The sequence below is a fragment of the Crocodylus porosus genome, unplaced genomic scaffold, assembly GCF_001723895.1.
Source record: "Crocodylus porosus isolate Cpor-Errol unplaced genomic scaffold, CroPor_comp1, whole genome shotgun sequence".
NCBI lineage: Eukaryota > Metazoa > Chordata > Crocodylia > Crocodylidae > Crocodylus > Crocodylus porosus.
In genome coordinates this window covers 7,534,060-7,547,384 of record NW_017728935.1, presented here as the reverse complement: position 1 = coordinate 7,547,384, position 13,325 = coordinate 7,534,060, and the positions used below count along the sequence as shown (strand labels likewise).

The 13,325-nt window shown below is 55.2% G+C and overlaps 1 protein-coding gene across 2 annotated transcripts in view; it reads right to left on the bottom strand.

The window, feature by feature from the left end:
- LAMB3 (laminin subunit beta 3) overlaps positions 1 to 13,325 on the bottom strand; it is a 41,579-nt gene that overhangs the window by 12,249 nt on the left and 16,005 nt on the right. For both annotated transcript variants that reach the window (XM_019546858.1, XM_019546857.1), the window contains exons 4-15: positions 11,452 to 11,566; positions 9,860 to 9,933; positions 9,118 to 9,309; positions 8,057 to 8,120; positions 7,370 to 7,557; positions 6,631 to 6,751; positions 5,843 to 6,031; positions 5,575 to 5,730; positions 4,344 to 4,540; positions 2,031 to 2,142; positions 1,354 to 1,726; positions 797 to 957 (exon numbers count right to left, since the gene is read on the bottom strand). In XM_019546858.1, the coding sequence (XP_019402403.1) occupies positions 797 to 957; positions 1,354 to 1,726; positions 2,031 to 2,142; positions 4,344 to 4,540; positions 5,575 to 5,730; positions 5,843 to 6,031; positions 6,631 to 6,751; positions 7,370 to 7,557; positions 8,057 to 8,120; positions 9,118 to 9,309; positions 9,860 to 9,933; positions 11,452 to 11,566 (1,942 nt within the window). The remainder of the gene's footprint in view (positions 1 to 796; positions 958 to 1,353; positions 1,727 to 2,030; positions 2,143 to 4,343; positions 4,541 to 5,574; positions 5,731 to 5,842; positions 6,032 to 6,630; positions 6,752 to 7,369; positions 7,558 to 8,056; positions 8,121 to 9,117; positions 9,310 to 9,859; positions 9,934 to 11,451; positions 11,567 to 13,325) is intronic.

The following is a 13,325-nucleotide window of genomic DNA, read 5'->3' as shown; positions in this document are numbered from 1 at the left end:
CACACGCACACGCACACACACACGCATGCACATGCACACACGCGCGCACACGCACGCACTCTCAATGCTGCTGCAGATCCCAAGGAGAAGAGCAAGGACTCTGCTGTAAACCCTGCTCAGACAACTAGAGAGACAACTGAGAGACATCCAGCAGCTTAGCACAGGCACGTGGCAGCCCCTGTAAGCCTCAGAGGTCACTCTCCTGCTCCTCAGATCAGCACTGAGAAGCCAGGAGCGGACTGGGAAAAGTACGAAGGGAGAAGAAAATGCGACATCTCTGGGAACCGGCTGCCGCAGAGGGGTCGTGGCACTTCAGCACGGCCACCCTCATCCCCATCACTCCTAATTAGCTCTTCTTGAGGGCTTCTGACAGCCGCTTGGCTCTCACCCGTACCCCGCCCCTTTCCCATCTGTGCAAAACTTTCTTCATTTCAGCTCCCTGCCGCTCTCAGTGACACATTCTCACGTGGGCACCCCCCGCTTTAGTGAAGCTCACTCCTCCAACACATTTGCACTTCCCGGGAGAGAGAACAGCAGGCCGGGTGGGATCGCGCTGCCCTGGGATAAGTCTTCCAAGTCCAGAGCCTGGCATCAGACGAGGCAGAAGTGCCGCTGCAAGCGTAGAGGTTGAGCAGCGAGTGCCTCTTATCTGCATAACCATTTGCTATTCCCAAGCTGGCTGGTGGCTTAGGGATGCTCTTTGTTCATCCAACTGCAGGAAAGTGGCCAAGGCCCAGCTAAATCAAATACACCGTGGGGGCTGCGGTACAAATGGCAGAGAGCCAGGAGCGGGTACCTGAAAGGTCTGAGCTGCGGCTGACTTCGAACGCCGTCTTCTTACTCTGGTACTGGGTGTTGAGGAGAGCCAGGCTTCGGTTCAGGACATCCAGGCTGCTGGAGAGGCGGCTGGTCTCCTCGCTAAAGCCCAGCTCAGGCTTGGTGGCTTGGACCTGCTGCCTGCAGTCCAGAAAGTAGAAACCATGCTGACCCGTGTTGCACTTGGAGGAGCCAGCTGAGATCGGGGCCCTTAGGCTGGGCACTGTGCAGATGCACAGCGAGGGGCAGGGCAGGCCCAGGCGGGCCGGTTTAGAGACAACACCGACCAAGGCCCAAGCGCTTCTCAGGGGTGTGCAGCGGAGACCAGATTAGACCCAGGTGTCCTGAGGCCAAGGGTGCTGGTGGGAGGAGTACGTATAGGAGACCCTCCAGACTCCCCCTCCTATTCCCTTTCATGATCAGAGCCAACCAACACAGGATAAAAGCCTACTACTGCCACCAGCTGGGGAAACTGGTTCAAGTGTGAAGGGCCCAGACAGAGCCCGGGTGCCGTCTGGATGAGCGGTAGGCTCCTACCTGATTGCAGCGAGCGTGCTGGATATCTGAGCCAGGCTCTGGTCTGTCACTAGGGATTTGCCGAGCATCCCTCGGAGCTGCTGGAGGTTGCCTTCAGCTTCCTGGAGGCGAGTGCTGAAGCTGCCGGATGCCGGCCCCTGCGCCGGCCAGGAGCTGGAGTTCCTCAGGCTGGCGCAGCGCAGGCTGAGCCGGCGGATGTCACTGTCATAGGCCTGGAAACAGGGGTGGCATGCCTCGCAGTGGGCAGAGCTGCTGCAGTAACCCCGCTGGCACTGGTCACAGTGGGGCCCGGTAAAGCCAGGGCGGCAGAGGCAGCTGCCACTGGCCTTGTCGCACCCCATCTCCTCCGTGCCCTCGAAACTGCAGTCACATGCTGTCGGGTGGATAAAGGGAGGCATGATGAACCCACGACAAAGGACAGGCAGTCCCTCTCAGCCCCCTACCCCCTGCACGGACCATCTTGCACCCAGGGTGGCTGCCAAGGACCCAGCAAAGATCTGTGGGAGGGAGGGGACATGCAGGGAGGCTGCTGCAGAGGCACAGTTTCTCTTGTCCCAACAGGAGAGAGGGCTTGTGCAAGAGGCTAATACCAAGACCAGGGCCAGGAGCTGTTGTCAGATGCAAGCACCTTTAATTGGGGCTGAACCCCCCCGTGACTAAACTCTTCTGCCTCGTACCTCTGCATCCTGCCTCGCTGTCTCCGTAGAAGCCATCCGGGCACTTCTGTTCCTGTGTAGATGAGCACGTCAATCCCGCAAACCCTTCCTTGCATCGGCACTGCCCTGTGAACTGCACCCAGACAAGCACATCAGCGATGGAAAGGCTTTGAAGAGGGTCTTGGAGGTGGGAGGTCAGGGTGAGATCCCTTGCTGGATCTCTTGAATCCAAGTCATTTTGGAAACAGCACCCTCTTGCCAAGTCCCTACTACTAAGATCACAGGAAAGCAGGGCTAAAAGGGATCACGTGGATCTCCACTCTCACCCCTGGAAACAGATGGATATTTAGCTCAGGGTTTTCTCTGGTAATTGCAACCCACTTCTCCTTGGTAGGCATCTCTGGCTCGCAGTAAGTGGCCTGATTCATGGAGGTGCTTGAGCTCCTGCTATCTGAGCATACAGTTGGGGGCCGGAAGATAAGACACTTACATTAACAGGCACGTGCCTGTGTTTGTCTAGAAGCAGCAGCCTGGGCAGCCTTGGCAGTGATATGCTGGAAGTCCCTTCCCTGTAGCCTGCCCTGTGCTCTGATTGATGAGCCAAGAGTTGGTTTCTTGCCCTTTGGCCGGAAGAAGAACCACAGCACAGGGGTTGATTGTTCTGCCATTGCTACGATTGGCAACGCAAATGCAGAGACACAGAAATACCCCTGTGTGAATCGTGCAGGGGGAGATGGGGGAGCATTTACTGCCTTTCAACAGAGGGGTCACAAAGTCTCTCATTACTCTGACTGATGACCCCTGCTTTGATCTATCTCAGGGTTCATATTAGTCCCGATGGTCACTAAAACAGTGTGGGGGGGGGGGGAGTTGACAGGGATTTAGTGCCACTTGTTCTCTGTGACCTTGGGTAAGTCAGCTTCTGCATCTATGTCTTGGGGCATGCGGTGCTGCGTGGGAATGACGAGCCTTTTTTTTCCCTCCTGTCCTTTGTCCGCTTTATCCAGTGCACTGCCCTGGGCAGGAGCTGGGTCTTACTTGCTGTCTGCAGAGTAGCTAGCACAAGGGGACTCATCACCACTGCAATACAAGCACTAAGGACATTCGGGTCCCGTGTTAAGCAGCCCCATTCTCAGGATCTGAAGCTTGAGGTGTTGCACAGCAGAAGAGGAACCAACCGCAAATCGGGCTGGGGTCGCAAATCGCTGCCAGAGCTGAGGCCAGTCTTCAAGTAAAAGATATCACCTCTGCCACGAGTTCTGATTCCTTTTAAAAGCATCCCCTTTCCTAGTCTTTAACCTGCATTTTCCCAGAGGCCTGGGATGAGTTGCTGTGTTCTCACTGACTAACGAGGATAATTAGTCCCCCTTCTGCTATGTGTTCAGATCTGTTTGGACTGCCCTCCTCAAGAGCAAACCTACAAGACAGCTTGGTCTTGTCTCTAACTACTGGTTTCTCCTCCCTTCCAGATCCACGCAATGCTCTAGGTCAGAGATGGCAGGCTACAAACAACAGAGAGATGCCTTAGGAAGCACACTGTCCTTTTCCGAGAGGGAAAGGTGGTGGGACAGAACAGCAGGCAAGACGAAGGCCTCTAATGAGAGGCCTCAGGGCTGTGATTACTTGGTGACAACGGCACTGTGTCACCATGCTGCGCAGCAGGGGCTTGGGCTCTGGCAGCTTGTGACTCTCTCAACTGTTTTACCGCATCAACCAACGGACCCCTTTCCCTTCTCAACAAAGACCTGCCCGAGCCCAGCAAAGTGCAAATGGCTCCACGCGTTGCTCATTAGGACAGGCTGGAAAAATGGGGAGGGAGGGGACATTGCGAAAGAGGGTCTGAAATTCATTATTTTTCCTAACTTTTCCCCATAAAAACTATGTCCACATTTTGGCCAAGTCTGTTAAATACTCATTATGGCCCCTGCCCACACGTACCCTGCAGCTACCCTTTTCCACCTTGCTGCGGGACTATCCAAGCACCTCAAGGCCTACCATATTTACCTTGTACACCCCTGAGTGCTGTTGTCCCCATTTTACAGATAAGCAAACCGAGTCACAGAGTGGCTGAGTGAGCCGCCCAAGGACATGCAACAGGGTTGTGGAAGGCAGGAGCTTGAATCCAGGTCTTACAAGGTGCAGGCTAGAGCCCAGCCATGGCACACCATCGAGTCACCCTGCGCCACAGCCTGGGTCCCTGACACAGCAGGTGCGGTCTAACCCAGCCCCTTGGCAGCTCCTGAAAGGGTGGCGGGAGCTCTGCAGAGACCGACCTGCAGAGCTGCTGCGCCTGCTTCCTAGGGAGCTCCCCAGGACAAAGCCTTGGGCCAGTACCTGGTTGCACTGGGGGCTGAGGGAGTTGCGAGGGTCGCAGCGGCACGGCTGGCAGCCCTGACCGCCGGCGATCTTCCAGTGGTTGGCAGAGCACTGGTCGCAGTTGGCTCCCACCACGTTGGGCAGGCAGAAGCACCTCCCGGTCTCGTCATCGCAGGGCTGGTCCTGGCGTGTCCCCAGGAGGTTGCAGGTGCATTCTGCAATGCAAAGGGGCTGGTTTAGGCAGAGCTCTGGGGCCAGGAGTCAGCCTGGCTTCCCCCAGGGCGCAGATTCCTGTGCCTGGTTTGCAGAGGTGGGGAGGGAAGGTTTGACTACAGGACAGCTGTATCTGCAGCACCGCCCACCCCCAGCCAGGAAAGGGGTAAAGGCAGCTTCTACACCACATCCCTTCCCTTCCCCTCCCCACCAGCACCTCTCTGCCCCAGGGACGCCGGTGCTATGCATCTGGTGTAACAGAGCTGTGCCCCATCACACACTGCACCTGGACTCTGACTCTCGGGTCCCGGTTCCCCCTCTCCCTCCCCCAGGCCTGTCTGTGGCATGGCAGATGCATGGAAACGACTGTCAGCGCCTGAGCTCGCTGCCTAGGACAGCGATGAAACCCAGGTCCACACTGCCACCTGCTGTAAAACAGCTCCAGCAAACCACTGAATGAGCCTGTATTTTAGCAGCCTCTGAGGCACGTCGCAGAGCCCAAGGCAAGGACCAGCAATGGCTGAGTACACGGCCCGACGCCCGGTTCTGTCCCGACAGGCACACAAAACCCCACCGGAGACTGCAAACACCTTCCCAGCGCCCCAGCTGGTGATGAACAAGCCTTCCCATGCAACCCCAGTGACTTCTGGAAACAGCTTCTCAAGCTCGAGAAGGGGACACGTTTTGTGACCAGCTCCTCAAGCTGTCACCCCATGGGGTGGTGCTTAGCGGTACCCAAATCTGGGCTGGTTTGGAACCAGATCCCATTGCAAGCTCTCCAAGAAGCCAAGTAAACAGGTTGGCTTGTTCCTGCAACCGGGCAGCAAGAGAAAACGATGGGTGACTTGGATCTTATATGCACTAACTCATCTCCCTTGCAAACCCTCTCCCAACGCCAGCTGGCATCTGTTTCCATAGCTTCGCAGACTTTGGGCCTAGGACATATGGTTCGATCGTCTAGCCTGCCGTCCTGCACCTCTCATCCAGCACCCCTGTCCCGAGCTCAGGACCTCGTGCGTGGCTCAGGCAGACTCACTCCTGCATCCCTGGGGGTTGGCGTTGGCGAGCTGGGTGAAGCCGGGCTTGCAGAGGTGACAGCGGTCCCCCTGCACGTTCTCCTTGCAGACGCAGCGCCCGGTCAGAGCGTCGCAGATGGAGCCGGGCACGGTGCCGTCCGGGTCGCACTCGCAAGCTGAAAGCACACGCCTCCAGTCAGTGACAGCAGCCAAGGAGCTGTGGGGAAGCCACAGCTCAAGGGGCAACGCTGGCGGGGGGGAGCCAGGCCCCTGCTAGGGGCCACTTACGTAGACAGGCTTCCGGGTGGGCCAGGTCTTGCCGGCGGTTGCGGAAAAAGTTGGTTTTGCAGCGCTCGCAGCTCCTGCCCTCAGTGTGGTGCTGGCAGTTATCACACACCCCGCCGCTCACCCCGCCGCTGGCCTGGTACACCGCTGGATCAAAGTGGCACGTCTCTGAGTGCCCGTTGCAGTCGCACTCTAGAGAGAGGGAGAGAGTCCCCGCTTAACGGCTGTCGTTTGCAGAAGCCCGCAGCTCCTGGCCCTCTTTTCTCTTGCCGATAGATGGGGCTGCGGCCTCCCACGTGGTTGGAAACGCAGCAGCCTTCGGGAGCCAGCATCCTCCCCGCCTGCCCTGGAGGGATGCTGCTGCTTAGTCCCAGGCACAGACTACGTCTGCTCCCATGTGCCGGGGGCCCCCCTCCTTTCACAGGGGCCCCTCCTATAAAATAGAAATAGGCATTTCTGGGAGTGGTTTGCAATGCTCTCCTGGGCTCATGCATATGAAGGTCCAGCATTATCCTGATCTGGCTAGAAGGACCCAGACCTCCCCACACCCACCTCCGATCAGCAGGGACTTGCAGGGATTGTCTCCGTGAACCACCAGCAGCCTGCTGGTCCACGCTGAGACGAGGTGGAAGAGATGCACGCTGATACTCTCGTTTTGTCCAGCGTTCAAATGAGGCAGAGCCATTGTGCAGCAAATGCTTCAGTGACTATAATCTCAGCTTGTCTAAGTCTAGGGGCAGGAAAGGGAGGGGGCAGCAGAAAAGAGCAGCCAGGCAGAAGGACAGACGTACTCCTGCATTCATTGGGGCTGCGGTCGTCCGCGGGTCTCCAGGGCTGGTCGTTGTAGAAAGCTGCACAGCGATTGCAGTGTGGGCCGGCGGTGTTGTGTTGACACATGCAGTGTCCGTGAACCTGGGAGAGAGACAGCCGTCACACCCTACACGCGGCAGCTTTGCAAGGTCGGGGGTTTATCTCTCTCGTTCCCCTTCTCCTCCACGTGAACTAGTTTCCTAAGAGGCAGGACACTGTTAGTAAATCCTGCTTGACACAGAGCCAGCTGGAAGCATTTGGGTGTCTTGAATTTGCACCAGATGAAGGCCCCCCAAGGCCCGGCAGTGAGAGCAGCCCTGGTCCCAGCCCTTCACTGCTGGGACATGCTGCCAGTAGGCACCGGGGCAATGCACAAGTTAACCCCCCTCCTCTCTGTGCAGGAAAACATCAGGCAAAGTGGGTTTATTCTTCAAACCCTGCAGGGCCTGAATGAACAATGGGGTTTGTGCTCCCTGGATCCTGTATCAAACCCTGCCACCTCCTAGCTAGCTCCTGAAGAAGGGAGAAATGCATCCGCTTCGCTAGCCTGGGATGAAGCACTCCCACCCTCTTAAGGGGTGTCACGATGCCAAGGTAATCCCACCAGGCCTGTAGGACCAGCCTAGGGAATGGGACAGAGACCGATGCTACTGCAAGGGCTCAGAAATCCCATGGGGGACAGGTGACATTTCCCTGTTTCCCCCGTGCTCGTACCTTCACCGCGGCGCTGGTGTCTCCGGAGGGAGGGCTGGAGGGAGCACAGCGGTCAGCGTGTCCGTGGCAGAAGCAGCTGCCTTGAACTTTCATTTCGGTCACCGCGTAGAAGGAGCTGGAGGCGCGGTACCCGTGATGTGGGAGGCGAGGCAACTCGGTGAAGTTGATCCGCAGGCTGGTGAATTCACCCAGGTCTGTTTGGGATGAGAGCAGACATAGGGGAAGGGCAGAGATGGAGACACAGGCCACCAGGGCTGAGAAGCGTGTGTTTTGGAGAGCACCGGCATCCCGGTTGCCATTAGCCAGCCCCATCAGTACGACGGTCCTTGGGGGAACCAGCAGCAAAGACACCTATTGCCCTAGCTGCATCTCTCTCTCCCTGTGAGGTCTGCAGCATCTCTCTGAGGGAAACAGCAAGGCCAGACTGGTGCCTGGGCTGGTACTCCCTCTGTGGAGAGACAAGGGCCTTTACTGATGCCAGCACAGCATCTACAACTAGCACAAAAATGTGCTTCTGAAACGAGCTTTTTTTTGTCACGCGCAGCTCAGCAAAATAGGAGGCACCTCAGAGGCGTCGGACTCGGTTAGACTTGTGCTCTACAATCTCCTTCTCCAGCAGCTAGCAAAAGCCGATGAGTCCAGGGGAGCCCACCATTTCTGTGCCCCGAGGTATCAGTGAGAAAGGGTACGTACGATTGATGCTCTGGCTGTGGGATGTGGTGATGCCGGAGCCAAGGGCTATGGGGTTGAACTCCACCTTGGAAGAACGCAGAAGCAAACGTGTTAAGTGGCTTAAAAGGACGGGGGCGGGAAAGCCGCTCTTCTTTCTTCCCACCTTGACAGAGAAAGAGCTGCCTCGGCTGGAGAGCAGGAGTCCCCAAGGACTGTGACAAAAGGTCAAGCCATCACTGCCGAGGAACTAGCAGGAACACGGGCCAAACAGCCAGCCTGCCCACAGGCCTTTCTGGGTACAGGAGCACAAATCTCCCCAGGGACAATGCTGGATTACTGAGCTGATCTCACTCCCAACACCACTTGCTCTGCACAGCATCTGTAGGACGTCATCTGGACTCAGAGTCCAGGGACAGAGACAGAGAGCGAAGTAAGAGAGAGAGAGAGAGCTGCGGGGCAGAAGAGGTGTCTATCCTAGCATTTGGAAAGTCAAGAGGCCACAAGATTCAGAGTTTGTCTCTCGTCCACAGAATCAGAAAACTACTTGGCCTCATGCCCTGCATCTCTATATTGAGCAAAATGTTTTATTAGCTCCCTGCGGGGAGCAGAAGAGCCCCTTGGTTTCTTCCCACAGAACTATACAGGACTTGCAGCATAAAAGCTGCCCCTGCAAACTTGCCGTTCGGTCATAGCAACCCCTCCGCAGCAGGCATTCCTGGATGGAAATGCTGTGGTCCCTTGCACTCAGGAGGCCCGAGGACCGTGGCAGCCCCTTGTGATCTATACACGTGTCAAGTGCTCAAACTCGAACCCATGCGCCATGAGCAACCACACGGCTCCATCCTCGTGTGGAAGAGAGAGGTGTAATCCAGAGACTCAACAACTCTGGCATCAGGGCTCCCCAGACACCTGCTTGAGCACAATGCAACAGCACGTGCTGGGAACGCTGGTCCTCAAGGGACACTGCTCCACGTGAGGGTGAGGGTGGCTGCCGGCTGCTCTCTTTTATGGGGCCGTGAGCACCGACTGATGTTGCCCTGGGCTGGGCAGGCTGGAAGCAGCGGGCACCTCGTGGAGCGTACCTTCCCACCGCGCTGAGGATGCCTGTGCTGGGCCCGCAGCTCCTGACAGCGCACGTCGTGCCAGCGCTCTGGGGAGCCTCGTGGGACGCGGGGAAAGGAGGCCGCGCAGTCAGAGGCCAGGTACTGGTAGATCCTCCAGGTTTTGCCGAAGTCCGTGGAGCGCTCGATCAGCATCCCGGCGGGCAGCGGGGACTGGATAGGGGGTGAGGGGAAGGTGCTGTCACTCACTTGGGAAGCACAGACAGCAGGAGGAACCCGTTGCTTTCCCACCCCGGGAATGCCTCTCCCCTTCCCACCCACCAAGCCCAGCAAAGCCTCCTTATGCCTCTTGCAGGACCCTGCCCAGCCATAGCTTGTGCTCATAGCCTCCCTGGCTTGCAAGCTAACCCAGCAGCCTGCCGGTCACTGCGCTTGCCCATTGGGAGAAGGCTGGGTGGGAGCTCACCTCTCACCCAGAGCTCTCTGGTCTCTCCAAAAAAAACCCTAGAATACAGCCAGGGCTAACGGAGGACCTGGCTGCACACATGGAGAGGAAGGAGACAGAAGAGTGGCTCCTTTCACACTCAGTTTTCAAATGCTCTTTTCAAAGCCAGAATAAAGCGTGACTGCGGAGGGGCAGGATGCAATTGCTTCCTCTGTCTCTGGGGGAAGGCATGTGTTTGCCAGCTGGTCCCAGCTGGAGAGTCGCCCCCCCCCACCGCAGTTGGTAGCCTTGTAAGTGATGTGTAAGCTCTGTGAGTACCCTGAAGTCCAGCAGGATGCTGCTTAGCTGGAATTTTCCATCGAGATCCAGCTGCAAAGAGACCGGGTTCACGTCTGCGGGGAGACACAGAGAAGCAGTTTTCAGAGTGGCAGGTCATGTCGTTTGGAATAACAAAACCTTTACCCGGAGACAAGCTGCTCATTTCCCTCCTTGTCTGCAACTTGCTGAATCTACAAACTCCCCTGGTCTTTTCCTTTATCAGTCCCTGAAGCCCCAAGCCCAGCCCTGAGCGAATTTCTGCCCTGCCCACAGAACAAGAGGCCTGGAAGCCCTTGGATCTCCTTGCCACAGGTGCCTGACGTGGCAGGGCACCAGAGCCATGGGTGCTGGGAGCCCCCGCCACACACATGGCCAGGCAGGTATCTGAAGACACGTTTGTATCTTCTCTTTTTCAGTAGAAAATACCCAGCCTGAACCTCTCCCGTTTGCTCTTGTCAGAGGTGAACGCTGCCTGCAGCTCTGGCTTACATCTAGGAGCACAGCCAAACTGGACTGATCCTCCACTGTCCATCCATCCACTATTGCAGTGGCACTATACAAGCTCATGCCAGCTGTGGCCATGAGCACAGATCTCCCGGCTTTACTATATACTATGCTAACTTGGAGCATCTCAACTCCATCAGAGCGGCTGTGGACTCTCCGTCCCTGGAGGTTTTTAAGACCAGGCTAGACAAAGTCTTGGCTGGGATGATGCAGTTGGGGCTGGTTCTGCTTTGAGCAGGGGTTGGACTAGATGTGACCTCCTGAGGTCCCTTCCAGCCCTCATTTTCTGTGATTCCTATAATTCTAACTCCTAGGGCAACTCTGGCTTTGGGACTTGGCTGATCTTTTCCTCCCATTACCTATAGCTTGTCTATATGGAAAAAATTACTACTGTGACCACACCAATATAACACCTGCATTCATCCAAAATAGGGATGCCTTTTTCTGGGTTAGCTTATCTGGCTTTGTGTGATGCAACTACTGAGGTGTAACTGGGAGTAGTTCACTTTTGTCACTCTTTTGCCAAGCTCTTCAGAAGTATGATGCCACGAGGATCAAGTGAGTGATGAGATCAGTATAAGAAACACACGTGCGAAGGTAGGACTTGAAAACTTTCCTTCAAAGCTTTCCTGTCTCCCTAATGGAAAGTTTGGGAATTTCTCTGGGTATTTGAATAAGGTCACAGAAATGTCTCTTTTCTTAAAAACTTTTCCATTTTTCAGTTAAAAGTCAAAAGTCATTTTTGGTTTTCAGAATAAGCTTTTAGCCAAAACTGGGGGACAAAAAGGTAAAATTATTTGTTAAACTTCTGGGATGGTCAGAAAATAGGGTTTTCATTGGAAAATGCTGACAAAACAAAAAACAATTCACAGTTAGCTGAGAACATAGCACAGCAGAGGCCAGGTCTTCTAGCCTGAAGGTTTTAAAGGCGTCTGTAATAGAGACTATGGCAGGATTACCTAGCGGCTCGATGGCAAGCTCTGAGAGCAAGGAATACCCCAGCACATCCCACCCAAAAGGGGCCTGTGACACTGGCTGTGGCTTCTGGGAGGGATACTGCCCTTCCCAAAAGGCAACCTGGCGCTTACTATTCTGAGACTGCCACCAGCGCAAGTGTCCTCTGGAAGAAAGCACGTTGTCCACCCGGTGACTGTTGTACGTGTGAGGCACCCGGGAGTCACATCTGCAGCACTTCATCTGCCACTGAAAAAAAAAGGGAGGCAAACATTAGACCCGACAAGGAGCAGGGCCTTTTGGCAAAGTGAACCTCAATTCTGAAGATGCCAAGATACCGCAGCACTTTGTCGCCTATTCCTGTCATCTCATGACCAGGAAGAAATGAGCTAAGTGTTGTGTTGACTTCAGATGTACCCATGTATCAGGGACGTGCAGAACGCAACTCAGTAAAAGCATTTTTGTTTTGGATGTGCTATCACTTATGCCCTCCAGCTAGGGCTTGTCTTATGGGCAATGCTGGAGGACCCCGATACCACTCAGACCTAAATAAAAGTCACCCCAAGCGAGTGTATTGGACTGAGGTCAAAAGCCACATGACAGAAAGCACCTCGCCAAGTACTTGAAGAACCATGGGGCTGTGCAGACAATATAGGCCCAAATTTTCAGAAGCATCCAGCATCTAACCTGGAGTGGCCTGCTTATTGGGTGCTCATCTTGAGTTGGATTTCAGAAGAGCTGTGCACAGGGCCAATGGCTTCGGTCATTCTCAAGCCTTTTGGAGGTGGTTAACAAAATAGCAGATCTAGACGTGCACTTTGGGAAGCTATCCAGGTGGCCCATCTAGAAAGAAAGCCATTGATCCCATGAGGCTAGGAGAGAGAGTCAAGGACTCCATCAACAATCCTGTTGTTTGCTGGCAACCTGGCGGTGCTTCGAGGCCCCAGGCAGGGATGGAGCCCCATGGCCCAGGACACTGCAGCTGCATATACCAGTATCTGTGCTGGAAAGCTTCCAGTCCCAGTAGGCTACAAAACTGCACCTGACAACATCCCCGCTTGTTTTTAGGCCTGGTAAGTGGAAAGGTGGGCCGCGCGCCCCCACGGTCTCAGCGATGCTTTTTGCAAGATGGTTCCTCCTGTATCAAGCCTAACCATGGTCTAGCTACCTCTGGGGTTGAGCAAACGCCAGAGCTGCCACACCACCCATGTCCCTGGCGAAGCGCTCGTTAGGCAGAAATGCTTTGCTTTGGCCAGCTAAACTGGCTTTGCAGCAGCACCAGGCCAGGTCTGCAGCTTCCCTGCCCTGAAAAAACAGCCCTGTTTATCTCAGCTCTGCCCAAACAAAAATTTCTGCTCATGGTCACAGCGAACGCAACCTCAGATCTTAGCCTAAGCATCTGCATGGCAGGGACAGGGGTCCTGATGCCAGGATGTCAGCAATGATTCACATAACCCAAACTCGCCAGGAACCAGCTTCCCGCCCCCACAAAATGGAAAAGCATTCATTTTACAGTGCTGGAAAACAGAAACGTTGCGTTGGGGTTCCTTTCTAAAACTCCGTATATTTTAGCCAAAAAATAGAAAACCTTATTTTTCTACTGTAAAACTTTATGTTGGAACAAAAAATCCACCCACTCTGCACCACAACTCGCTGCCCCTTTGTCTTTTCCACATAAGTCAGTGAAGCTGTTTGCTTGCGTGAACAGAAAGGCCTTTATCTACCCTCTAGAAATGTTAAAGCCTCGCCTGGCCCTCGGCCGGCTCCTCTCTGAGCACAGCAGAGCAGAGCAGAAAGCAAACAGCTTAGTGGGTAAAAGGTGACTGGGTGAAAAGCCCAGTGGCATAAGGTTCACCCCTGGAGCGAGTGAGTAATTCAAAGAGCAACGTGAGATGCAGGGGAACTACAGCCAGATCGTGCGGGCTTTGCATGGACAGCCCATGTCTGGCTGCTTGCCAAAGGCTGGAAATAACAGGGGCCCCAGGGGGCAAAGCAAGCTGTGGGTTGT